Source organism: Pezoporus wallicus, unplaced genomic scaffold (genome assembly GCF_028554395.1).
Source record: "Pezoporus wallicus isolate ANWC-B61680 ecotype Strahan unplaced genomic scaffold, APGP_CSIRO_Pwel_v1 contig_3952, whole genome shotgun sequence".
Taxonomy (NCBI): Eukaryota; Metazoa; Chordata; class Aves; order Psittaciformes; family Psittacidae; genus Pezoporus; species Pezoporus wallicus.
Window position 1 is genome coordinate 10,496,960 of NW_026635034.1, and position 27,489 is coordinate 10,524,448.

Below are 27,489 nucleotides of genomic sequence, written 5' to 3' on the forward strand. Positions count from 1 at the left end.
CTGTTACAGCACCTGGATGATAAAATGGAGCATGCTATGGGAAAGGATTGTCTTTTCTTAACAATCTATCTTAGTAATACATGCTCTAATTTTCCTTTCCTTTTGCTCTTGGTTACAGTGTAGGCAGAAGTTGTGTGTGGGGATTTGTTTGTGGTGCTTTTTATTTTTAAAGCCAAATCTATTCAAGGTGGTGCTGTACATCGCCTTCCCACTTTGCCATCCCAAAAAAGTCTTGCTTAAGTAATACAGGAGGAGGCTGACTTCCCCATGCTTCAGCCTGGAGGAAGCCCAGCACTGGTGCAGCAGCTCTCACCTGGTGGCATAGCTGAGGGCTGGGAGCACGTGGGGAGCCCTGCCTGCTGGAGGTTGGTTGTGTGCCACATGCCTGCTCGCTCAAAGGCAGGGGTGTTCAACTGAGAGGTTACCATGGAGTTACTCAGGAGGAGGAGAGGTCAGGGAGCTGCGTGTGCATGTGTGTGGACATACGCTGATTAGTAGAAAATACTTTATTTGGTGCTCTTAAAGGTTTAAACTTTGTTTATACTCATCTTTATTTTTCCTTGTCCTTTACTTAATTATTCTCCCTCCTGACCCATCTTACTCCCTGAATCCTTAGGACTCCTCTCGCTTGTTTTGCAGCCATTTTTTTTTCCTGCGTCTTTTTATTCTCATTTTTGTTTCAGCAGTCTTTAACAAAACATTTTTTTTTCCTTTCTGAATATAGTTAGGACCTTTGTTAATATGGAAAAACCATCTGGTGAAGTAGTTCTTTTCCCATCTTTACTCCCAAAGACGGGTGTGGTAGATGCAAGAGAGAACTAGAAACCTAATACACTGATTGAAAAAGTTTTCCATGCAAATATTTAAGATTGTACTAAAATGATACAGATACAGCAAAGATAGTTTCTAGTTTGTAGGTAAACTTGTATCCATTGGTGTAGACTAATGTAGAATCACAGAATAGTTTGGGTTGGGAGGGACCTTAAAGATCACCCAGTTCCGGCCCCGTGCTACAAACAGGGATACCTTCCACTAGACAGAGGTTGCTTAAAGACCTGTCCAGTCTTTACTGACTGGTTTTATGTATTTTATTGAGTGTATCTTTTCCAGTACATATGCTACAGTGAATATCATATAAAAAGCAATTATTATCATACCAATCGGTGCATGCATCCATTCACAATAAAAGGTCCATGTAAAAAAAAAACCTCATATAGAGGCATGTAATAACTTTGTAGTTTATAAGAAAGCTCAGTGCTTTTTTTATAGCATGTTTGCTATAATCTCCTAGCATGTCTCAGTCAAAGGCGACAGGTATTAAATGTCATTTCAGACTGGGCTGTAGCTGGTTAGGATTGTTCCTGTCTCAGGCTGGCTAGTGTAGAGAAGCTTTTGATGCCCCATCCCTGGAAATGTTCAAGGCCAAGTGCACTGAAAGCTGTCAGTCTCTGTCCTAGGTTGGATTTTAGTGTTTTTTTTTTTCTTTCTGGTTTTACCCAGTATTCTTGAACTGGAATAACTAAAGGAAATAGTGATTTAGTTGGTTGTAAGTTTATTTTTATATTTATTTATACACACACATGTATACTTATTTTCTGGACTGTGGAACCATTTCAGACTTTCATAGATTCTTTCTGTCTGCTTTTGCTACCACGTAGTGCAGATGTGGGTATGCAGTGGAAGTGTGTTGACGAGGAATTACACCTTCTGTTTGAGGTTTGTGGTGTTTGTAGCACAGTGACTTTTACAGCAACTATTTTTTGGTTGAAGACTTGCAGAAGACACCCTTCTATGAAATAAAAGTTCAAGTAAGATTTTTAATAACTGCACCTAACACTCTCATAAATGGCAGAGTACTTCAGTGTTTCCTAAAAACTAGATGATGATAGCGAGGTTGTAGAGAGTCTCAATCATCACATAAAGTGGTTCTGGCAGTGATAGTGAAAGATCATGTTTGCCAGACTATAACAGTGTTTTTTCCAAACTATGCTCAGTTAGTAGACAATTGAGCATAGGGTGTAGCTTGGCACAGAACTGAGGATGTTGCTGGTATTGGTCCTAGGGGTAGTCAGCAAAAAAGTTTTACTCTGAAGTAGTTCCTCTGTTGTTCAGTAGCTTCACTTTGAACATGGACAGTGTGAGATATTTAATATTCTGATCATACAGTCAATTAATTGTTTCACACTTTGGCTGCTTAAATAGGCTGAAGTGTGCTGAGGTCCTTGATTCAGGGAGTTCTGCTGATAGGATTTCTCAAAGGTCATGTTATTCAAAGAACTTTTGGCTTGCTTTGTCTGTGTAATTGGATAACATGAGTGTTCTAGATCAGTAGATGGATTCCTTGTTTTTGATGCAAAAAAAATTCAAAGAGCCAAGACTGTGATGTGGCAGAAGCAGGTTTCTAAACAAACGCTTTGTCAGATCAACCTGTTGACCATTGCTGCTAACCCATCACATAAGTGATTGTCTGGAGACTGAATTGTTTCTGTAACTGACAGCCAGGTGCAAATACAGGAACTGGATGTGTATTGAAGCGGATGGAAACTTGGAGAACCTTGGAGAAAAAATTGTTTCCCAAAGGGAAGGACTGGAAATCAGGAAAAAAATAATCCTCTACAGCATGTCCAAAAGACCAAACACAATGGTAAACAAACATAAGAAAAATAAATTTAAAAACCAATGAGTCATTGGTGCAGGATGAAAAACACTTTTGTTTAAATCCAAGCTGTTCATATTGACCCTTTTCAGAAAAAATACTGTTTCTGTGTCCTCCTTGTGAAGCAGGTATGATGGTGACTTTCTCCTGCCTTATAGCGTTGATGCCTAATGTCACCGTTCTGAAAACTTTCTGAATTTCAAACCAAAGTTTTGTATGTGAATTAGGCATTAATGTTATTGCTGAAGGTTCATTAGATTTGTTGTTGTTGCAACTATCTTTTTCGTGGGAAAGACTGTAATAACTGTGTACCTTTCCTTTTCAATTTCATAACTTAAAGTAAAATTTCCTGCAGAAATCAGTAGAAAGCTTTGATTAAATCTGGTATCTTGTCTGGTGCGTGTCATACACTTTCAGAGAAAAGACGCAATGGTAAGATTTCTCGTGATCCTTTTCACTGTAGAGCATATTAATGCATTCTTCTATATTTTAACTCCTTTTCATGATCTAATAAAAGATATTTTACTTGTTGCATGGTGAATATGTAAAATTTTTGAACTGTGTGAGTATTTCTCAGTCTCCCAGAACAACCTTTTAGTGTAGCATATACGTTTTGTGATATGAGCTGAGCAAAATTCTGTTGTCTGAGAAGTAATTTTACTGTTTGATTTTTAGTATGAAAACTTTATATGTAAATTTGAAAGTAGACTTTATAGTGCCATCTCTCTCATATATATAGAATATTCTCTATAGAATACATACATTCTATATAATATTTAATATTATATAGAGACTTGCTTAGGAAAACAAAATTCTTGACATTAAATTCACTAAGCAGTTATTCAGGTATTATCCCTGTGATGAACCAGTTCAAGAATTTTGTTTTTCTTCTTCCACATTGTGTTGATCAGAGCAAAATTAGTTCTGTGCTATTTGTCCAAAGAACAGAGAAGAATACATGCATGTGTATAGGTGCATTAGGTTACCATTATTCAATAGGCATAGTAAAATGTTCCTCCTAAATAGAGAATTTGATATATTTTGCTTAATTTTTACTGACGTGCTTTTAGAATACTGACCTCTGCAGGTGGTTTGTTCTTCCTCTTTTAGGCTGCTGGTGGCCTTGATTTACCTCTGTTGCATTTTAAAAGTAAATAAAATAAGTCCTACAGATTAGTTTTTCCTTTCCAATGAGGCTGACAACATCAAGGGACAAAGAAAGAGCTAGTAAAGACCTAGCCAGAGCTACTAGCTGTGATTTCCCCCAATCTCTGATCAATAGCATATTGCCTCCCACCCCTTGTAACTCTTTTTGTCCTATATCCATATTTGCAACTACTAAGTTCAAACAGAACATTAAACTTTGAAGTATTCCATAATTTAAGAGTGTTCATGAAGTTGATTTCTAGGCTTGTTCTCAATACTATTTTTTGTTGTTGATATATGTGCTGTCTGTGGAAACATTATGTATCATGGGGTTTTAATTAACTCATGAACTTGTGCAGGTTATCCATCCTTTTTTATTTTAGTATCCTTGATGCTTTGAGGGTAAAGTACTTTTGCCTGTGCTTTGAGTTGCTTGATGTGATTTAGATTCAGTTTGGAGCTCTTGGCTGCTTTTAACGAGGTGCTGTGATTGAGCTAATCAGCCCTGCTATGAACTGGCTGTGGTCTGGAAGCTGAACAGCCTGAAGATTGCTGTAGTTCCAGACGTCTAATTTTGGAGCTCTTTTAAAAAAGGCTTGAGTGGATTTCATGTGTAAAAGGTGGTATGCACATGATGACACTGTTGTAGTCAGTATTTTCCTTAGGCCAAATGTCGAGACCTGTTTGAAATACGTGTGTTCCCTTCTATAATTCATACATTTTTTTTTTTCAGCAGAAACTTTATTATAATGATTTAACAAAATCTTGTAAACTTTGTGTTAGAATGAGGGATGTGGGTATGACGGAGATGTAATTGGATTTCAATATAAAAGGTGTTAAGTGCAACTCTAAATTAAAGCAGGTGCCACATCAGATTCTTCTATTAATTGTCTGTAGCTAGCATTATGGATGCCATTACTCTGGATATGATCAAGTGCAGCAAGTCTAGAATTTTAGCTTCAAAGGTATTTTATTCTTAATGGGAAGTTAGATGAAGTGGCTTAGCTTCTCTTGTAATTTTTAGAATCTTTTGTAAACTGCTAAGCTCCGATTTTACAATGAAAGGGTTAACCTATGTTCAATTGATATTTTCTATTAATAGGGTGTATTAGATATTTAAGACTTAAAAACATAAGAAGTCCTTGGATAACTTAGAGGCTTCACAGATCTTAAGAGGACCATGTGTGAAGTTTGTGTTCACTTTGAACCTTTTTTTAATAACAGCAGGTGTAGATTTTCTTGTCTGTTATTGTTTTCTTTTTATGTAATATTTCATAGGTAGTGGGTGGTTTGGTTTTGGTTTTCATTTTCTCTTGTTTCTTCCTAGTAGATTAAGGTAATGATACACTCTGAGTCCTTTAGGAAAATGAAAACTCGGCTAAAGAGATATTAAGGGCTCAAGTGTATACAGTGTTACGGTTTCTTGATAATTGGTTAAGAATATATATGTTACTCAAGGCAAGTTAGGCCTCTGTTTAAAAATTCAGCAGTGAACTTGAAAACATCAAAGGAGGTAGCTTCAGATTTATTTATTGCTTTTTTAAAAAAGAAAAGCCAAACAAGGAATAAAATCCTAACAACAGTCCATATTACTTCATGTGAAGGTGATACTGTAATTGATGACATACAGAGATTTTTAAAGTTGAAATTACATATATGCACCTGAGTGATGTATATGATTCCTGCTTTTGTGTGACCCTCTAAATATAAATTTTACATCTTTAGATACGCACAGTGTATTACAATGGACTGGAGCTCCTTGTGCTTGAATTTTTACATTTGATTCATATACATCCTATGTTAACATGTATTTGTTAGATTCACTGGACTTTCACATCATTTGTGAAAGTTCAGTGAAGTACTCATGTGTTGGTTTGGCTGTTGGGGTCTGTGGAATGGGCACAAAAGGACATGAACTTCATCTACTGTAGCCCTTCAGTTATGTGAGCATACCACATTTGTTTGATTTCAGCTTCAATGCAGTTCAGTTTACCAATATTCCTAATTTTCTTAACATTATGAGGGCCATCCTTTTCTAAAGGAGTATGTTCTGCATTTTTAGTCCATGTGAACGCATACTGTGGAGCTGTATGTGGTGTTTATTGTTGTCCTGTTATATGTGTGAATCTTCAGAATGCTCTCCGTCTTGAAGGGAGGGTTGATATTTTTTCATCTGAACCATAGTCAGTAATACTTTGTGTACAAATAGGGATATGAAGAGAGATTTTGGTGCCTTATTACCGTTCCACACAGTGTGATCTGCAAAACACTTAAGTGATAGTACATTGAAGGGTAATAATATTCTTTGTGACTGGAATATAAGATTTTTTTCCCAGGTACTGAGTCATAGTTGTCCCTTTCAAAAAGGCAGAAACTGTTTTTTCATTTTTTGTTACTTTACATATTCAACAGAATGTGAAGAGTGTCTCAATTATTTGATAATCCTTATAAAGGGTAACATTTTATTTTTAGTGGCTGAGCAAAGCTGGGCACTTACACAAATTTCATTGTGTCGGAGTATGAAAAAGTAAAGTACAAAGTGAAGCAAAGTCTGAAAGCTGTTGCTAGAGCTAAAAGCAGTAACAGAAAGAGAGCCAAATGCTGGATTTAAGGCCAACAAAACTTAAACTTCAAGTCACCACCCAGAGAGGCGAGGTTTAAATTGGCTTGTTTTGGCAGTGCTTGAGATTCTAAAATACAAAAGAGAAAATGTGCTATAGTAATTTATAGAATCAACTTATTTGGCACATGGAACTGTAGACTTGTTTTGGCTAGAATTCAAAGTGTACTTAGAAATTTTTAAAGAGTCCTACTTTTTGTCTTTTTAATTACAGAAGAAACAGGGGAGGAAAAATCTTGGGGTTTGTTGCCATTTAGTTTCAAGTAATTTACTCTTCCTTTAAATTTTGGCTGAAATTCTAGCAAGTGAATGATACTGTGTGTGAGTGTTGTGGCACTGTTGAACTTCTGGTAACCTGTTTCTACCCTAACACTGAGCAGATTTGATAGCTTTAAGATTTTTATGAAGCATGTTGGTCTTTGTTGTAATTAAAAGATGCAATTATTCTGTTCTTTCTCTCACTCATGTAGTATCAATGGTCCAATAAAGTCAGTAGAGCTCCAAAGTAGACTGCAGGATTTTGTGCATTACCACATAGTGATGTCTCCTCTCTCTTCCCCAAAGAGATCACCATGTTTCTAGAGTATTGCCAGTCTCAGAGCTAGTGATTGCTTGGGAAGTGGTGGGCTGGCTTCTCTGGCCCTTCATGTGACTATGACTCTGACTGGCCTTGTCTGATTTTTGTGCTCTCCCCTTCCTTTCTGCCAGTGCTGGTCATGTTCTGCCCCAGTAGTGAAATATTTCTGTGAGCTCATCTGGCCAGAAACCAGCAAGGGTTGTTTTTATGGTTCTGGTTTTTGTTAGTTTCTTCCAGAATGGGTTTACTGCAGGACCTTGCAAAACAATGGTGCTCGTATGAGGGAGGAAGACACAAAAGCCTTGCTATGGGCAATGGGGACAGCAAAGTGTTAAGGGAAGCAGGGTGGCCTCCTTTGGGGTGGCAGCCAGCCCTTAGTAAGATAGGCTTATGTTTGCATACATAAAACTTGACTCATGAGCTGTTGTCTGGCAATGGTTCCTGCATCAAAATCCCTTCTGAGGAGTTGGGAAATGTTGCTTGACTGTTTAAAAGCTTACTTCGTATGAGGAAGTGTTGTAGTGCTGTAGCTTACGTGTTAGCCAATGTGCTGGATGCTGTGCTGGCAGGGACCAGCTCCCTGCAGTGATAGGGAACTGCTGGAGAGTCTTTGTATCCTTCCATCCGCTTCTTGTTCTTACTCACCTGTAATATTAAACTTACGGTATTGCTTCTAATTCTAATCTAAAATCATTCGTTTCTGTGTCCCAATGAAATTTCACTAGAAACCTTCTGAATTTTAAGGTCTAAGTTTTATAGAAATGAAGTTGTGAGACTATTTAATGCTTTTGTTAGAAGGAGAGACTTTCAAAACATCCTGGGAGAAGGAATTAAAAAAATACCCCAACCAGCCAGTTATTGATTGCTACTTGCTTTTTGTCTACAGACTATTCAAGTTAATATTTGGAATTGTTTAATGGTGTATTATTATTGTAGAAAGAATAATTACCAGGTAAGGGTGCTTTTCACCACAGAAAGAGTCTCCCTTATTTCATTAGCTTTCAGCATTTTCTAGCTATAACCTACAGAACTACTGTAACAGCATACTTTGAGAAGCAGGAGCAGATTTTTTGTTTATTTATTCCAAGTGCAACTTGCCCTCATTTAAAAAATGCTCTTCAACAGCAACAGGTATGCCAGTTCCAGCCGTAAGGTCGTTAAAGAACGAAGGCAATTTAAAATGGAGATACTTGAATATAAAATCCAGTTCTAACTTTTCCATCAAAGTTCTGCTTCTGAAGTGTGTATGGTTTCTAAGTGTATTTTATTAAAAGTGCTTTAGCTCATGTAACACTTGTTACAAGAAAAGCATTGAAAACTCACATTTATATAAAAAGTGTGATATTTCGGATTTAAGCCAAGGAGAAATGTTACTCAGTCCAGCCAGAGTGTGGAGTATTAAATGAAAGGCTAGCAGAAGAAATATAAGGAAGGGTAGTGAAGTCTTCAAACAGGAGGAAAAAAAATCTTGTCTTTTGGTTAAGAAGTTGGAGAAATCTCGACATCTTTGCTATCGAATGTAGGTATTTCTGGACTCATTTCCACCAGACCCAGAGCCTTTTTTTTTTAAGTTAGTGAGGGTAGTGCTTTAAGTTCTTTTAGAAATAGTTGGGTCCCTCTGCTAAATCAGCAGTGTTAAACTGTTGTCATTATTTTTCAGTATTTAAATACCACAGTGCTGAACAGGGGGCCTTGTCTACTCTAGAGTTGTTACTTCTGCGTCACTGACTAAATTATCTAAAGGTATAATTTTGTTGTTGGAAGGTAATCCTTTCAAACTTACCAGCTGTGGCAACATGGATATACTAGCAGAAGAATGATAAAATGCACATGATCCTGAAGTGCAATGGAAATAAGTAGGTTAATACCGTTTGGCTATGAAGGAAGAAACTGGTGAATACAGGTGTTGGGCAACTTAATACATCAGTGAGGTGTGGTAAGACACCTTGGTTCAGTGGAAGGAGTAGCCTTTCTTTTAAATAAGGAGTGGGAAATCCTAATGAACATAAACACTTTTTTTGGGGATGGAGGGTAAACTAGGCTCCGTCAGGCATCTCAGTTGCTGCAGTACCGCTGTGTATTAGTGCAAGGCCCATTAACATCAGGCAGCAATCTTCGTTCCACCTCGTTTGTTGATGTAAGAGACTGAACTGAATCATATCAGCTTTCCAGCATTGTGGGCACACCGTCATTTACTGCCACTCACATTAAGGGAGCTGTCAACACAAACCTGCCTGCCTGACTCAGAAAGCAGCTAACAACCCAGGCAGCAAGGAGTTTGATTCAGCAAACACTTGGGCAGATGTAATGGTATCTGGGAAATTTAAAGGCAGATTTCTCTCCTTTGACAGAGAATGTCATGTTTTCTTACTTTGAGAATGAGGCTCAAAAATACCAATAAAATCTCTGTCACAGAAGTGGTTGGAAGAACTGTTTCAGTGTTGAGGGAAGAGGTTGGAAGGATTCTTGGGGCTTTTTGTTTGTTTGGGCTTGTTGTGTTTTGTTTTGTTTTTTTTTTTTTTTAAGGTGTCTGAGGGCCTTGCTGGCAGCACAGGCTGTGCCAGGTCACCATCGTTTGTTCAGACTGGATTCTGCTTATGGCTTTTGGAAGTAATGGAATTACTGAGAACTGTTGGTTTTGGACCTCTGCTAAAGGAGTATCTGGCAAGAGCTTTATTATGTTCCAGCCAGCTTAAGAAGGGGAAGCATCAGTTAGTGCACAATGCATCCTGGAAAAAGTGGTCATTGACTCTGCAGGCTAATGTTAACTTCCATCAGCTCAAATTCTTGACTGTGTAAATGCAGATAAAGAGGCTTCTTGAAAGTTGTTAATAGTTTAAATGTTTTATTCCCCCCCCCCAATAATGGAAGAACACACATTTTGCTTTAGGTGGGGCTTTTACTGAGGGAATAGGTGCTATCTTCCCTTGGACAAACCAGCAGGCCATGTTGTTGTGCTGTAGGGCAAATGGTAAAACCCTAATCTCGCAAAACACTTCTTTCTTGGATGAAAATGAAGAAGTGTGGAGGCTTTCTTCTTGATTTTTTTTTTTTTTTTAAAGAAAAAAAACACCAAAACCAACAAAAACCCCAGAAGAGCAAGATAAGTGCTCCAGGTTGTCATAATTTCCTAAGTCAATATTTGCTATATTTATTCTGTTGTTTTTTCACATATAGCATAGAGCTGGCCTACCACATCTCCAGCTTAACTGAACAAATGTGCTGTGCTTGCATTTATCCATTAGGCGTTCTTCCCTGTTTAAATACTGACCAGATAAACTTTGGTTTGGAGTTAAAAAGATGATGTCTGATGCTGACATGTTCATATAATGGACACTTTTCCCAGATGAATTGAAAGAGCCAGAATTCTCTTAAGAACTCTGTACTCTTTTGAGCAAGTAATCGTAAGAAATCTTCTCTTAAAGATAAACCAGGAGGGCAGTGGTGGGGAAAAATCAGGGTTAGGGTTGGGTAAACGTGAAAATCTTTTAAACTACTTTTGTCTTTGACAAGTTTTCTTTCACAATAAACATCAGATGTTAGCGTATTGATGTTTTACTGTGAGATGCTGGGATGCTGTGCTGCTGTTAATAGATAGATGTTAGATTTCAGTAGCGTAGGGTAGCCAAAAATCAGATACAGGGATACTGTGTGCATTAGCAAAGTATAGGCTTTCTTTCACATACTTTGAGGAAATGGCTTGGTCTAGATCTTTTGAAGATCAGACTTCTGTGATCTTGACTGCATATCTGTAAATATCTTTGTTTCCAATCATAGAAATTTAAATATGGCATTTGCATTTCCTTGTCTATACTGCATTGTATATTGCCATTATACTTTAAGCTCAAAATCAAGGCTCACTAGGATGGAAGGTTTTTGTGTGATACTTTATTTCTCCTCTGGTTCACCTACATGAACTCAGAAAAACAAAGTTCATGATGTTTCTCACAAATGTATCGTTTCTGTTCCTTTCCCCTTCTTCTCTCTCTCCCTTAACACACACACACACACACACACGCACCCTCCCACATACCCCAACTGCTTGGTATATCAGAGGGTCTTTTTTTCCTTAAAGGGTTTGAGTGTTAATTAATGCATTAGTGATAATCTAAATATCAACAAGTACTTTTAATTTGTTATAATTGGATGAATTTAATCGTACATGTACATGACAGTCATCAACACTATGAAGGGATGCTCACAGGTTGATCTTGGAATTTGTTTTCAAGAGGGTCAGAGTTTGCTGGATGCAGTAAATGTCTGAAAGCACTTTTTGTTAATGTTTTTAGACACGTTGTTAGAAAAGCTGTTACACTTGCAGTATTTTCTTTGCTCATGAAGATGAGTGCCTCAGTTACACTGTGTAACTTGGGCTGTATTGTGTTCTGGTGCCTGAATTGGCCGTTTTCTGTACCGTTGTGATATGGTTGGTAACAGTGGCTGTTGACTGTGGGGCTATATTTGAGTATTTTTGGCCTGGTGTTTTCAGTCTTGTGACACTGGCCTTGGTTTGTTTTACATATAAATAAAAATATGTATAAATATATGTGTAGTAAAGTGTATGGTTATATAAAGCTGTTGAGTCATAACTGAAGTAACCACAGGAAAATTTGCCAGTTGAATGGATTATTATGGCAGCTAATATCGTAAAGCTGAGACTTGCGTGTTACAGCTCTTCAGTCTGATACTTCATGGTTCAGCACAGAGGGGCGAAAAAGCAGCATGATGCAATTTAATAGCAGTTTAACCGTGTGTGTGTTCACATATGAAGAAAAGCTCTGGCTTGTATCCCTGCTGAAGGCTGGATCTCTAAGCTGGTTTGTTGAATTCACATCTGTAACCAGAGAGGTTTCAATTTATACTGTATCTGCACACATGTAAATATAATATACATGAACATAAGCATTTTAGGTGTTGGGTTTCCTTCCCCCACCTCCCCCCCAAGAATGTTAAAGCTTGTATTTATACAGGGAAACTTTTTTAAAAACTTATTTAGATGCTTGATTTTATATTTTCATCATTAATTGTGCTTGAACTGTCTGAATAAACACACACAAATAATATATTGCATAGAGCTTATTACATACAGTATTGTAAATATGCTCTCTTCTTTGAGCTGTACCTGATGTACTTTTTCTGGGAGGTTTAGTGTAGCAGTATGCAGTTTTCTGGTTTAGTACAGTTTGGGTGGGAAAAGCCGGTTCCAGTGTTATTTTTGAGCAGACTGTATTGTATTTAAAGTGTCCAGGTCATACCAGGTCACTTGCTGTGTTTGGTGATGTGATTTAGAGTCTGGGAAACAGAATAAGAGGAAAGAGAAGCAGGTTACTTCTGACATTTCTGTAAGAGCACTGCTATTACAGGAATTAATAACCTAATGTTCTTACAGAATACATGGGCCTTATTACAAGAAATGAATAGGATTGTTTCTGAAATTAAGTAGTAATGGCCTTTTTTTTTTTAAATAGCAAATTATATTTAGGTTATGAGTGGAAACAAATCTAAAACATACTTTGCAGTTATACAGGAACTCTGTTAGCAGTACTGACTTTTCATGTTAGACACTGTTAAAGTAAATTAAAGCTTTCATCAGTTTTCCTGAAACAGCATGATTTTTTTCCCATTTTGTTCTGTCCTTATACAATGTAAGTATTCTGTTGTATTAGAAAAAGTTCTTCCAAGTGTACACCCCAAAGTTTTATTATTCTTGCAAATAATTTTCTGTATGAAATACAGGCTTTAAAAAGCTTTCCATAAAGAGTTAATGCAATTTGCTGATACATTTTAGGATCCAGCTAATTTTTAACACCTGTCAATGCTAATTTTGGTCTGTTTTTGCTGTTACTCAGGCAAGATGTGTACTTGATGTACATTTCTCCCATTTGAATAATCTTGTTCTGCTGAAGTTTTAATTGTGATTGCTTATTCTGGGGATAGAAATTAACTTTGTATAGCATATCTTATTGCCTATTCTGAAAATAATTTCCACAATAACTGCCATAGCGGATGTTTATTCTTTGCTATGTCAGATAATCGTGCTCTGGGATTCTCCAGGATAAACAGTGTTTCAAAAATACAGATTAATTTATTTACTACTAATAAGAATCTCTGTTGATATTTCAGACAGTTCTTACAAACTGATCTTTACAAAGAAAAATATTCAAATGGAAGCCAATGTTTTATGGGTAATAATTGAGATAACTGATGCCTCCTCAGGGTGGCTTCAATCCCTGCAGCGCTTCATTGAGCTTTTAAATGTCTGCCATTAGAGCTTGGTAGTTAACAACCTCAATTCTCATGGTTATAAACCTGACTGGGCAGGTGGGGAAGGATGTTGAAAGGAATGGTTAGGCCCAGGAGAAATCTCACTTTTAGACCACCCAATGGAGTAAGTATTTGATCTGCAACCCTGGGGCTTAATACAGGGAGGAGAGGAAGCAGCATCATGCAATTGAATAAAAGTATCTCAGGAAGTTTCCTGAAGGAATTGTGGAGTCCAGAGTTTGTACCAGCCAACTCTGACTCAAGACAGTGTTTGTGACATATCCATTGCACTTCCATTAATCTTCTCTGGGGCAAAAGGTCTAAAAAAGAGACACTGCCACTGGTGCTTCTAAGAAGTTCTTTTTCTGGGAGGAACTTTCCATTTTGATCCAGACTTCACATCCATATGCTGTAAGGCAATTGTTACATTGTCCAAGAAGCACTATGGATTGAGATTAAATCTCTTTCTTCCCCTTTCGGCCCCCCGCCCTTGCTTGAAGTACTTCCTCTTGCCTTTCCTTTGGGGGTGGCTGGAGAGAAAGCCCTCTATTTATATAGTTAGAAATTGAAGTGGTTTGCCTTTTACCTAATTATAATGTTGCATCTGAATTTATCCCAATGGCACTTCAGTGGTTAGACTGTTGATAGGTTGCCTGGGTTTCATTTCTCTTCTCAATTTGATTAATGTCCTTAGCTTTGTATATTTTAAGCCCACCACATGACATCTATTGTCAAGCTGCCTTTGTTTTTGAGCACTGTCCCCTGTCTTCCCTGCCCCTTTCCTGGTAATATATGTGTGGAACTTTTATCTTTTCTGTACTAGTTTATCTGATTTGCAAATTTCAACTACTATTTTAGAATGGAAATCATTATGTTACTAAAAGTATTAAGTGTAATATAAAGTGAGAAATATTTTCTATTTGGAAGCAAGATGAAGAGGCTGAGAAATAGTCTTAACCTATTGAAATTTAAATTTTTTTAATTGAAGTGGTATTTCTCCATCAAATAATTCTTTTTACATCCCCTTACTGGAAAGTCTAGACCTGAAATAAAATTTTAGGTAATAAGTTGTATCATACTTCACAATAGACCTTTTACAATATAGAGTCTAATTGTAGATTGATTTGTTTGGGTGTCTAAGATGCAAAATACAATCAATGTTGTTATGGTTTGTGCTCTTGGTTTTTTTGCAATTGATTTCAGTTGTTGAATCTTATCTAAAGGAATATTATTACTCTGAAACAAAATTGGATAAAGAAGCTATGAAAGATAGAAACTCATACCTTGAGTACCTTGTATACAATCTACAATGTGATTTTTTTTGTCAAATCATTTATTTGATCAAGATCATAGCAGATGGTAACCCTATCTTGTTTACACGGACATGAGAGCCTGTGTCTCTTGAAATAAGTTTTAAATATGGTTGTCTTTGTCTTATACGAGCATGAACAACAACTTTCATTTCAGTTTGATTGTAAGATCCAATTTCTTTATTAGATAAAAGTTTGGACCTGTTTTTTCAGAATGAATGCATACATAGAAGTAATGAGGCAACAGGTTTCTTCAGCTCTTCTTCTAGAAGAGCTCGAAATGCTCACAGTGCCATCTTTTAAAGTGACATAAGCAAAGCCTTTTTAGAGTTCAGTGTATAAAGTCAGAAAGCACCCTCGTGACTGCCCTGGCCCTCCCAAGGTGAGTGAGGAGCACGCAGCCTTTCCTGCAGCCTGGCTGGGGTCCCAGGCTGGGGCTGTTCTCTGTCTGCAGGGCTGGCCAAGGGCAGGGGCAGTGTCCTGCCGGCCCTCCCTGGCACAGCAGCAGGGACTGCATTGGAGGTGCTGTGTAAACCAGACCAGCCACAGGCTGCCAGCTATGTCTGCTCGAGCAGAGATCAAGCATACTGAATTACCCCTAGTTAAACTGTGGCCTATCTGCTGTACAAGTAGCCTGTTTTGACTGAGAATTGTGAAATCAGCTTGAGCCATTTCAGTTGCTTTCCATTCTCAATGCCTGCCTACAGGAAAAAGGAAGTGGGGTTAGAACCTCATTATACTTTTGTCTACCTGACTGCATGTATCTGTGTTTATAACATACAGTCATTGTATTTCCCCCTTCTTTGCATTGCTAAACAGGTTGAGATATTGCAGCCTTTCCGTGTGCAGCATGGTTTTCAGTGCTCTGCTCTTACAGCTTTCCTGTGCCCTTTAGCATCCGTGAGGAATTGGTGGATACTGGAATTGGACACCACATTTCCTTGTGGAAGGGGTTATATGAAGGCGATGATTCCCCTAGTTCCTCAATTCTGTTTTGCATTTCTCAGGAAAATGCTTTAACCCTTTGACCCTTTTTTTTTGCTTTGAGACTATTGAATTTATTACCAGAGCTGACCCCTGTGTTGTTTCTTAGTGAGTGTTCCCGGCTCTCTTCCCATCTGGAATGTGTATTTTATGGTCCTAGTGCATTCCTGTAGAGCTACCTTTGGCTGCATTAAAGTGTGTGATGTTTGTTTGTGCCCAGCCTGTTAAGAGTTTTTTTCTGGGTCTTTGTCTCTTGCAGCCTTTGATTGTTTTTCATGTGTCATCACTGGAAAATACATTAGTGTACCAACCAGGACAGGTTCCTTGAACATCACTGTAGATATGTATCTAATGTCCTGGTTGAGGGTTGCTGGCCAGTTCTCCTCGTTTGGCGTGTGGTATGTAGATGGGTACTGAGGGCAGCAGCAGCTTTGTTCCAAGTCAAATCCAGATGTCACGCAGCGGGAAGTCAGAGTGTTCGTGTTCTGTACGCAGTGAAATTCTTCCTCATAGCCTTCAAGGAGCTTCTAAAATGTGAATGTGTGTGCCTTGTGTGCAAATTCTGATTAAAGGGTGGGTCTAGATGCAAGCCTGTTTGGTGCATGTAGAAGAAGAAAAAACGCTGCCTGAGGAGGAGGAGAAAGACACCTGGCAGGAATAGGAAGTGTGTTGGTACTGCTCAGTACTCCAGCTAACCGTACTGAGCTTTTTTAGAGAACCAGTTCTGGGCACTATTTAGAAATCAGTTTTCCTCCCTATCTTAAACTGTTATATTTTGGTTTAGAGCAATTTCTTTAAAAAATTAATTTGCATAATTCAAATTTAGAATTATGAGAATTTTTAGCTATACATGTGCTGGTTTAGCAGAATTTTAACATGGGTCCCTATGCCCCACTAACTCAAATTTTTGAATTATAACGGTTTACTGGTCAGGGGTCATGCATCTAAACACTCCTTGCATACCCATTATCTGCTGACGTATTTCCTAAAGGGGTTGGTATAATGTACTGTGTTTTAGACTTTCCCAAACACTTTGTCTTGCAGGAAGATATTTTTCTTCCTCCCTCCACTATATTGTCTCTTTTGAAACTAAAGCACTGGCAGACTTGTTACGATGATCACTGGATTAGTAGCGCTGTTGTTTCTGTCAGAAAAGAGTCAGTTGTGCCAAAAGATTACTTTTGCCTTTGTCAGTGCCAGCCACGACTTTTTACTCAGCTCCTGGACCAGTTACAATGAAACAACAACAGTGCTGTCAGCTGCAAAGCAGTGAACTTCCACGATCTGCTGGCTCAATGTAGTGGTGGTTTTGCATTTCCAGCCGTGAGGATCTTTCCTGCAGTACACAGAAGGTGTCTGTAGCTTTCACCTGGGTGATTGTGCTGTGCACTCTGCTTAACAAGCCTTCTGCAGGCTTTGTCAAGACAGTATTTTGTAGCTTCGAAAAACACATAAAGAAAAAATTATTAGAATTTCATGAAGAAAACTTCATAAACAGAAAAATATTAGCATCCTGTTACTCCACAGGTAGTTATTTACACTGTTTCCTTGCATTTTATTTTGTAGCGTGGCCAGTCTGAGAGGCATGTATGAAAGTTTTATAGATTCAGTATAAAATTAGGGTTTAGGGATCATAGATGGAGTAACTTGCACTCAGTTGTTACGTATAAATTGTGACACTTTGTTCTTATTTATAAATCATTACTTTATAGAGCTTTATAAATACTTTATACTATATATCACATAAAGAATTTATGCTTTATATCAAAACTCCTTATGAGTTTGAGTGACAGGGAAATAATGAGTTGTTTGTGTAGGCCAAAGCATGTGGAAGTCTGCAATTTAGGATGGAAGTGCTCCTTCCTGTTAAAAATACCTTGTGACACAGATAATCAGGAACTTGATTACTAGAATAGTAACCTTATCCTGTATGAATTGGTTACAGGAATTCAGATACTTTTGCAGTCAGTTGTTTTGGAATGTGGTTTAAAGATGGTTTGACCTATTTTAATAGAAAGTAATTAGAGAAATTTTTGGCAACAGTGTTTGTAATTGTTGGCTAAAACACGGGGTATAAATTATATGTGTATATACAGGGGATATTTATTCTGATACAGAGTCTAAAGAACTCCCTATTTTTCGTTCCCCATTCTCTTTTGAGCTGTAAGCTGGATTTGCATAAAGGGAACCGATTCTAAAAGAACCGTTACAGATTCCTGTTTTATGAGGGCAGACACCATGAGTATCTGTGGTGGTTGGGCCTGTTTTTTTAAGCCATTGAAATATAACCAGTCTGTCTTGATTTCTCCTCCCTTACGCTAAAATATCTTGCATGTCGCATAAAGAACAAGCAGGGGAAATAATTTTGCACATATTACAATACTTAGACAAGTCATGAGAGCAAAAATTTGATAACAAGGATACGTTTCACAGTATGTGCTGCAATACTTGCTGCTTAAGATGAAGGATAAATCAGGCTGTGCAGAAAGCCACGCTAACGTCGCTGTGCTTGTTTTGTTATTGATGCTAATTTCTTACGGATTGGGTAGGGCAGACACTGTAGATTGGCAAATCATCTTGACTTTTTATGCTCCTGTTTTCAGCAGCTGCAGGTGTCCAAATGAGTAGGTTGCTTTGTAGCCAGCTTCATTAACAAGGAAACTGTTCATCTTAAGTTTTGCTTTTAGAAATACCGCTTTAAATATATGGAAGTGGATGAATTTGTTTTCAGGCTGCATCAGAGTACATTATGCTTTTGCTGTCTTTTCTAACAGGCCTGTATTTTTCTTTTTATTGCTAGGTATGGATGAGCGAACAGGTGCCACATCCTGGGGAACAAGTGGTCAGCCAAGCCCTTCGTATGAATCTTCAAGGGTAAGGTTTCCATATAATAATACATAGGCAAAGTATATGGAAATGTGTGGTGAAAATCAGCAAATGATTTGGCAGTATAAGATCCTTTAAATGACAGATTAGCATCTTTTAGAGACTCTGACTTTGATATGCTGCTATAGTGATTCAGATTTCTAAGGCTAAAAATTATAAAGGTTAAGAATTTATGAAAAGAGATAACTGTATACTTGAATGATGAATATCTGTTTTATTTACCTTGTGGTCGGAAAATGAAAATATAAGTCAGTACTTACTCAGGTGTGTTTATTTGCAAAGCGTAGGGAACATTTTCCATTATCATTAGCCAGCTATAGGGTGTGTTTGTCATGTCAGAGAGCAGCTTTTCTCTTTAAATACCTTTCTTCTGTTCCCATTCCAGCCTCATCCATCCTGCTTATTGAGCTAAAGGTTTTTGATAGTATCTAAATATCCTAAAATAATACTGCCTTTTAAAAGAACAACTCACTGGTCAAAAGCAAGCTTTCTCCCTTGTAAATCACATTCCCTTTCATATTCTCAATTTTCTTTTTATGAATAGCTACTCCCTGAAAAAGCCAGTGAGCTAAGTACCTGATGAATGAATTATTAGAAATGCACAGCAGAACTGATGGGCCTAGTCTAAATAATCTGTTGTGATTTCAGTACTTGTGAGCCAGAAAGCTGTGTTAGCTCTTTTGCAGCTTTCTTTTGCTGTGGAATAAAATGGATGGTATGCAAGATCTTGACCAGCTCACTGGGTATTGTTAAAGCTGCTTTCTGACTTTGGAAGAAAGCATTAGGAAGATTTTATCGTGAAGTCCTCATTTTTCCATTGGTCTTGGTAAATAAATTATAATAAAAAGATAGGAGACCTTTATGGTTGGTGGAAATATTTCTGTGAAACATAGAAAGTAAGCATTGTTTGAAAACATCCTGTGTAATTTGATGAGCCTTTAGATGCTTTTTCTACATTTGAACTGGAATCTTATTACGCAGCTTTAAGTAAGTCACATTATTTGGTGTTTTGACACTCATTTATGATGTTGCTGATCAGTTTAAATCAGTCATAAATTAAGATGACCTAACATGATTTTGAGCTTGTAATTTATTAACTATATTAATCACTTTTCTTGTTAGAGGATCAGCCAGCTAACATTCCAATATTGTGAAGTCAGGGTGCTGGGTGTGTTCTTATTGTTTGGGTTTGGTTGGGCTTTTTTTTTTTTGTTTGTTTTTGGGTTGGTGATGTTTTTGTGTATGTGTGTGGGGAGGTGTTTGCATAACAGAAGATTATGTCTAAGAAATTCAAACACTGGTCAAGAGCTGAACCCTCCACCAACTATACCATTATACCCTAAAGCTGGTAATAAAAGCAGATGTTAGTGCTCTAACAGAAGTTAGAACTATAGAAGAGGTTGTTGCTATTTGGGGTGTATTATTAAGAAAAGCAAATGTAAATGTAGGTTTGCCTTGAGCCCTATGGAAGACTTCTGGAAAAATAGATCTTAAATTCTTACACGGTCAGGTGTGTGTCTGTGTAACTTGAACTTAATATAGTATATATGAAAAAAAGGGGTGGTGGGGGTGGGACAGGGTGAGATGGGGGGAGGAATTACCTCCCAGCAAACAGTTCTTGCGGAATCATAATTTGTGATAGCACAGTTTCAGCTAAAGCCAGTTGGATTCTAACCAAACTATATTGTTAAGAGTTCATGGAATCTATCCCCAGAATATTATTGAAGCATTTGTTCCTCTGCTAAGTTCAGAGTTTTTTCTCTTACATGCTAGTAATTTGAGAGGATGCTGAGAGTTCATTCTGAAGCACCAATTATTTACAGCTTGTGATGGTTACAGGATTTTTTTGAAAGCAAATATGTTCATTTTTGTTTAAACTGGAGCATACAGTTTCAATAAGTCTTTCTTAATTCAAACTAAATACATTATAAATTATGTTTAATTTTAGACAATTGGTAGTTAATGCTGTCTGATTTTTTTTTTTTTTTTTTTTTTCCAGAAAGTTACAGACTTTGAAAATCTGACATGTAGATTTATTTCCCTACTTGTATTTGTGGCTGAATTTAATTATAGTATAGCTTTGTGTGCATCAATATAAAATTTAGAGAGAAAGCCAAATACTTGCATGAAAACTCTCTCGATTCATAAACTAAAAGTGAAATAATAAGGTTCACTTCTTCCTTCTGTCTCCCAAAACAGTGTTTTGTGTTCTTTGCCTTCTCTTTTTATAGAAAAAAAAGTGATTTCTTCCTGTAGTTGTAGAGTTTTCTTCACTTAAGCAAAAAAAAAAAAAACCCTCATCAAAAGGCATCAGAAATGATAGGGGACAGTACCCCAATAGTCCTAAATTCTAGTGAAAAGTTATTATAAGTTGAGTATCTCCACAAGTGTCTTTGTACATTAATTTTCTTTTTGGAAAACCTGCTAAATGAGATAAATCCAAGAGCAAGCCTTATATTAGATTAGACTGCCCATGGAATTTCTCCATAGCGTCAGTTTCACTCTGAGCCATTGGCTCACAGTCCTTGAAGGTTCTGATCTGTTTGGCAGCAGTTCCTGATGGGATCACTGACCAGGTAGTGGCTGCTGCTAGGTTTAGGTTTTCCTGAGACACCAGTGTGGTTGGGTTGTCTTAGGAGGCATCAGCCTCTGGTGCTGGGCTTTAAGATTACAAAACATGTGCATCTCCTTCTTTTATGTAGGATATTGTCTTCCTGTGGTGAGGAGTAAGTCCTATCCCACAGGGTCAGGACTGATATTATGCAGCATCAATGTGAAGTGGCTATCCAAAGGAATTCAGAGAGTTTGGCTGATGAATATCATCTTTGCCCAGGCCTTCAATACACTTACAAATTTGATGGGATTGAAAAAAAACCAACACAGCAATTTTCTTTAGAGGCCTTGCAGGAAGCAATAAAGAATGGTTGTCTGGGATATTGTTTAAATGACAACAGTTTTATTTTGAAGAAACCTGAATTCCTTTCACAGGAAAACTCCATTCCAGTGTTTTCCCCAGAAGTCATGAACACTAGAAATACATTGAGTCTGTGTACAGAATTGGTAATGCTTAAGAGGCACAAATTTAATTCATCCCATGGCCATGTTCTTTTGCAAAAAAGTAGAACAAAGGAAATTCTCTTCTGCATTGAAATTGCTGAAAAAGCACTGGACTTCATTTACCAGTCTAAATGAAGTTCACGTGCATAAATTTGAGGTAAGATGTATGGTCTTTATTTTTTGATTTTCTTTCAACTAATGAAATGCTTTGCACTCCTACCTCAGAATTTTGAGTAAGTTTTGCTACTTCATGTGCTGCCAGATCGGATGACTTTGGGGAAAAGCTGAAATGAGTGTGTGGGTCTGTATTGTAAGAATATAGATCAGATTTTCTCAGGAGCCAGGGCACGTGATACACTTAGCCTTCTACATTCCTATGTTATTCCTTGTGGTTAACGTACGGAGTCTAAGTAAGTTATAATTGTTTTACATGTTCAACTTGAAAATTCAGTGCTTTTTTCCCATAATTTCAATATAGAATGATATTCTTGTCCTAATTGTTCTTACTGCTTGCCTGTTCACAGGAAAATGGCAGTCTTCATGGAAAAAGCTCAGACCTCTCCACAGACATAGAAAAGTTGAAACCTCAAGAGGTACTGTTTCTTCTTTTTATCTGGAGTGTGGTAATTTATTTTTAAATCTGCCTGCAGCCTGCTACTGGGGTTTTTCTTTAAAGTTCATAATACATGGACCAAACGATTGAAGAATTTAAATTGTTGTCACAGTATTGGCTGGAATTTCCAAAGGCACATAAAGATAAGCAATTTCCAATTAAATAGAATTGGAATTTGGTGATAGTTAAGTACAAACCTGTTAAAGCTAATTAAATGAAATGGTGGAAGACTGGCTAAAAGAGATGTTCCTTTCCCAGCTCTTGCTGAAGGTCTGTTCAGGTCAGTATAGATGGTCTGATGCTTAAGAAAGAGTGTGAGTATAGGTCAAATATTTTGCCATCTTTACTGTCATACTCTCCTGAGACATGCAGTACTTGGGGGCTTAGGAGGTTTCCTGGGCAAAGCTGACTGTTTGGACATTGTTCTTAAAGCTGTTGGTGGAATTGTTCTCTGCAAGTTTTTTTATTTTTATTTTTATTTTCCTGACTTTGCATACAGTTTTGGCAATAATTACAAGTGTTTCTTGGCAAAAATATTTATGTTTTTGTCTTAAGCATGCTGATCAGTGATTTCACTGATTTCTACCATGTTCCTGTGTTCCAAATAGTAATGATTGGTTATTACTGATGTGCTTAATTTTGTTTTGTTTAAACAAACATCTTTATTTTACATGGCGCTTCTGTGTCTCTCCTCAACCAAATTGAAGAATCACAATCTATTGATCTTTGCTTGAATAGTAACTTCTCCTAACCTGTGGTTAGTTCTTGGTCCTGTTCTCTGAATTTTTCTGCTTTTTCTGAATAACCCAAAATTTAGGGTGCTTATGAGTACTTGTACTAGTCGAGATGAGGGTATACCATCAATTTCTGCATGACCTAGTAATAAGCAAGAAAGGAACAGAGAATGAAAGTATTAAGTCTTGATACTTTGACCATCACCTAGCTCTGATGTTTCAAAAACTATGTAGAAATTTTTGTTACATTGTACAGTTGTTACCACATTGTTATGACATTGAGTTATTTTTATTGCATTCATTTTGTACTCATTTACACCAGACTGTCTGCTGTTTTATTACCAATTGCATGAAGAACTTGCTTTGCAATTCTGCACTAACTTTAGTAAGGGTTATTTTAGAATGGCTTTTTGTGATCAGCAAACTTTGCTATGTCTTTGTTTACCCAGTCTTTTTGATTTATTCATGTAAATGTTTAAGAACACTGGGCTGAGTACATTTTTTGGGGGAAGTGGGGAAAACACATTGGTAACTTCACTGTGAAAACTGGTCATATATTCCTGAGCTTGGGGTGGGGCATTCATGTATTTTAATTTTGTGATCAATAATTAATTCACAAAAGCTCCTTCTCTTGTTTTCTATAGCATTTTATTTTAAGAATCTCTGGTAATACTGTATTAAAAGCTAACAAACTCTTATTTCAGTAGTGTTTTAAACTCGTATTGAAGGCTGAGAACCCCTGCAAGCTTGAGAAAACTTTGTGAGAGCCTTGGTTTTCATTACCTACTAGTTAAAGTGTTGGAAAGCTGAAAGAACAGTGCGTATTAGTGTTAGAGTTGGCTGTGACAGTCTTAAATTTGTGAAAAGGTGCAAGTTGAGACATTAGGGATTTCTGTGAGCAAAATCTCTTTTGCATAGGCCAGGTGTTTTGTTAGAAAAAGGAATAACTTGAAAATATGTCTCTTGTGGGAGAAAAGTAGGAAAGCTTCATTTTTTTTTTTTTTTAATTTTTTTTAAAGGGAGTGGTGATTAGCAAGTGAGGGGAATTCTGCACGGTGCTGATGGTCTCCCTTATTCTTGAATGATTTTAATGAAGCCCATATACAAAACCATGTCACTATTTTCTGTCTCCTGTGGTGCTTGTTATTCTTCCAGCTCTCAAAGCTTGCTTTTACTTCTATATATGCAACAGTGGTGGTTTTTCAGTGATTGTCTTCTGGTTGATGTATGCAAGTCCCTCCCTTAGCTAAGTGTTGTATTTTTGCACGTGTTCATAATCCTTTGCATTAGAAGGGTAGCTGGCTCTTAGTGTTTGTTGCAGAGGACTGTAAAGCTGCTTTGTGGAAGCCTTGCTCTACTGAGCTCTCTGAGGCAAATTCTGAGGTGCTTGAACCAAGTGGCATGTTTGCTGCACTGCAGCATATGAAAATTTCATCTTCCTGTTGTGAGATGATTCTGAACATTTTAGCTTTCCTACTTTATTTGGGAGTTGTAAATTATACTCATAATGTGGTAACAGAATGGTGTTGCCATGTTTTTTTGGGATATACATTGCCTTTAATTAAACATCTACCATAGTTTTTATTGCGGTGTGGCTAATGATTGCTTTTATTTCATGAAGAATCCTGCTCTCTGAGGTTTTCTTCCATTGTTTTGATTTTGTTGTAACATGTCTTTGCAATAAGAGGAGCAAGTTATTTTTTAATCTGTTTAGATTGCTGTCTGCAAACCAAGCAAATCTAAAAATATTTTTCATAAGACATTTCCTCGCTGGATAGTCTTTTTACATAAACACACATCATTTAAAACCAAAAAAAATGTAGCATAAATTAGCTGAGGTTGTTCTCTTCCAAAATCTGAACGGTGAGTGTTTTAAATATCTTCCACCATGTACATTGCACTAAAACCTGAGTGTACATTTTGAGCTGATTTAACACGGAAGGTAGCTTCAGTACTGAGTATGCAGTTTATCCTTCTTTTCATTTACATAACTCTGCTATATATCTACTTGAAGCCAGAGTTGAACAGATCAAGATACTACTGCTAGATTTAGATGGCTTTGTAGCATTAGTCATCAAGCTGTCTACAGGTAATGACGTGTTGTACGTAAAATACTCAGACATAAATTGGAACCTAAATACCGTATACCTCAATTATTCTTCCCTCCCCAGTAGTACTTTTTCATTTGTGAAGAAGTCAAAAAATAATAATGAGCTAGCAGGTTTTGAGATAGTGTTTTATACCTCTTAATCTCAGGTACTTTTAACAGAAAGGAGACTGTTAAAATAGCAAAACAAGAGGGATACAGACATACAGTAAGCATTATCAAATCTGTTGTATTTGTGTCCTTTTTGTTTCTGTTAGTGAGGGTTTTTTTTTTGTGGGCGATGGAGGTAGTTTGGTGGTTCTTCTGGTTATTTGCTTTTTTTGAGACGTTTTATAAGTAAGCAGATGATTCAGTTTAAAATCCAAGGTAAAATTAAATATTCCATATTCAGTGCACAGGACATGTTTGCAAATGCAGCTTGCTTTGTAATCTGATTTATTGGGCAGCACTTCTGAAAGCAAGTTCTGACATGTAAGTTCTGAACACTTTAGGTAGGTTTTCAGGTATTGTCTCTAAGCATTTATTGATAGTATATTGGCTATACCGGTATTATTTTATTTCCTGCTTTATAGCCTAGATAAGAGCTAGAAAAATCTGCTTTCACTCCATACTGGAGAATTGTGTTCTGGTTTTTATTTTGTTTGTTTTTATGTCAGTTACCTATCTATTGAAATTATTACTGTGATCTGTTCACAGACTTGTTTTCCATGTGGCCAGGGAATTGTCCCATTTCATATCATGTTGATAATTGTCTCAGGAGGGGTTAGAGAAGTGTAATTGGCCATTGGTTCTATCTGTTTAAAATCTGATTTATGATTCACCAAGTTAACTTATTGGAAATTGATTTACAACTGGAGAAAATAGTAATTATTTCAAAGTAGATTCTTTGTTCTGTGTGTTGTGCCCCCCTCTCCCTTCCAAAGGTCTACCAGGTTAAATAAAGTAAACCGTGTTTCAGTTGTTCTCATACTCCATTCCTGCACATGTAGCTTTCATCTATTTCAATTTGATGTGTGGAAATAAGTTAATGTAATTTTTCACATCTCTCTTACAAAGCACATAACTTCTTATGGTGATGCTTGGAGGGTCCTTGTGAAAGCTCTCTTGACTTTTCCCAATAATACCTGAAATCTGGGGTAGTGATACCTGCTTCTCTCCCTCACCCTGCTGATAGCAGGTTACCAGGTAACATATAACGCTATGTTTCTGTCTTTAGGATATTGTAGTGGAATGTTAATACTTGCTGATAGTGAAAGGGAACCGGAATTAGAACTAGAAAGCGTACAGTTCCTTGTTTCTGTTGCAGTTGGGTGATCTCCATCAGCTAACTGCATTCATTCCTCTGTTCAAGAGTTATACAGGTTTTTGCACAGTAAAGAGAGATGGGGCTGAAGTGCTGCCTGTTCTCAGCAGGCTGGGATATGGCATGCATGGAGTCTGCAGAGCGAAGAGGTGCTTGTTTCATGGCACATCAGATTGGGTCTTCAGCTCGGTCTCTTAGCCTTTGCATGTAGCAGGTAACTGGCAATAATATGAATGAAATGATCTAAAGGGTGTAGGGAGTCTAGCATTCTTATCTGTCCGTTCCATACACGATTGCCCCTTCCCCCCTCAATGTCTGGAAATACTCTTTCCAGAACAAGGTGGTTGTTTATTTCTGGAAGCATACATGATCACATAATCCATAATCTTTTAAATTAGCTAGGACACCTTGGTATGGCTATTGCCCAGAGCCTTGTGTCTAATCTTCAGTCAGTGACTCACCACAATGTTCCTGGGCGTAGTCAGTCTCTGCATCTTGCTTTCTTCCCCCGCTCCCTCCCCTCTTGAGTATTTTCCCCTCTTGTTTGTCTTCAGAATCTCAGATTAGTTTGGAGAGGCAGATAATCCAAAATAAAGTGGATTTCATCAGTAGATTCATTGTCATTCATTTATACATTAGTCATTTAGATGACTGTTGCCTGATTCATATGATCATAACCAAATTTAGCTCGGAAGAGACTTCAGTATTCCTGAGTTTTAAAGAATGTTTGTTAGTTAAGGTCAGCCAAACTTGTAAAACTGAAGGAATCGGAAGCAGCCTTTATTAATCTTTTGGCCACGTCAAACTGTGAAGTCAACCATTCATTTTAGTGAAAATTTAATGGCTTAAGTTTAAAGGCAGTAATTGAGCTGTACTGTCAGTTGCTAAAATGGAAATACCCACTTACTGATCTGGCAGCTTGGTCATGAGCTACAGCTGGGTCTGATTTTGGTCTGGTTGCAGAGACTTCTGTAGGAGAAGGCCTGGGGTAAGGGAAGAAGAACAAGAGAAAAGCGCCTGTGTTCTCTAATTTCATGGACTTGGACAAATTAAATGCTGAGGAGTAGTTGACTGTACGGGAAGAAGTTGTTCCATGAGGTCAATAAATGCATGAGAAAATAGTGTGCCATGTAGTTACAGTGTCTTCAGTCAGTTTTCAGGTTTTACCCTGAAGTGGAGACAGGATGTTGTCCTTATTTAAAAAACAACCAACCAACCGAGTTAGAGTCAGG

The 27,489-nt window shown here is 37.4% G+C and overlaps 1 protein-coding gene across 11 annotated transcripts in view; it reads left to right on the top strand.

Moving 5' to 3' along the window:
* TCF12 (transcription factor 12) overlaps window positions 1-27,489 on the top strand; it is a 167,435-nt gene that overhangs the window by 27,764 nt on the left and 112,182 nt on the right. For all 11 annotated transcript variants that reach the window (XM_057398207.1, XM_057398224.1, XM_057398216.1 and 8 more), the window contains 2 exons: window positions 18,358-18,431; window positions 22,025-22,093. In XM_057398207.1, coding sequence (XP_057254190.1) covers window positions 18,358-18,431; window positions 22,025-22,093 — 143 coding nt within the window. The remainder of the gene's footprint in view (window positions 1-18,357; window positions 18,432-22,024; window positions 22,094-27,489) is intronic.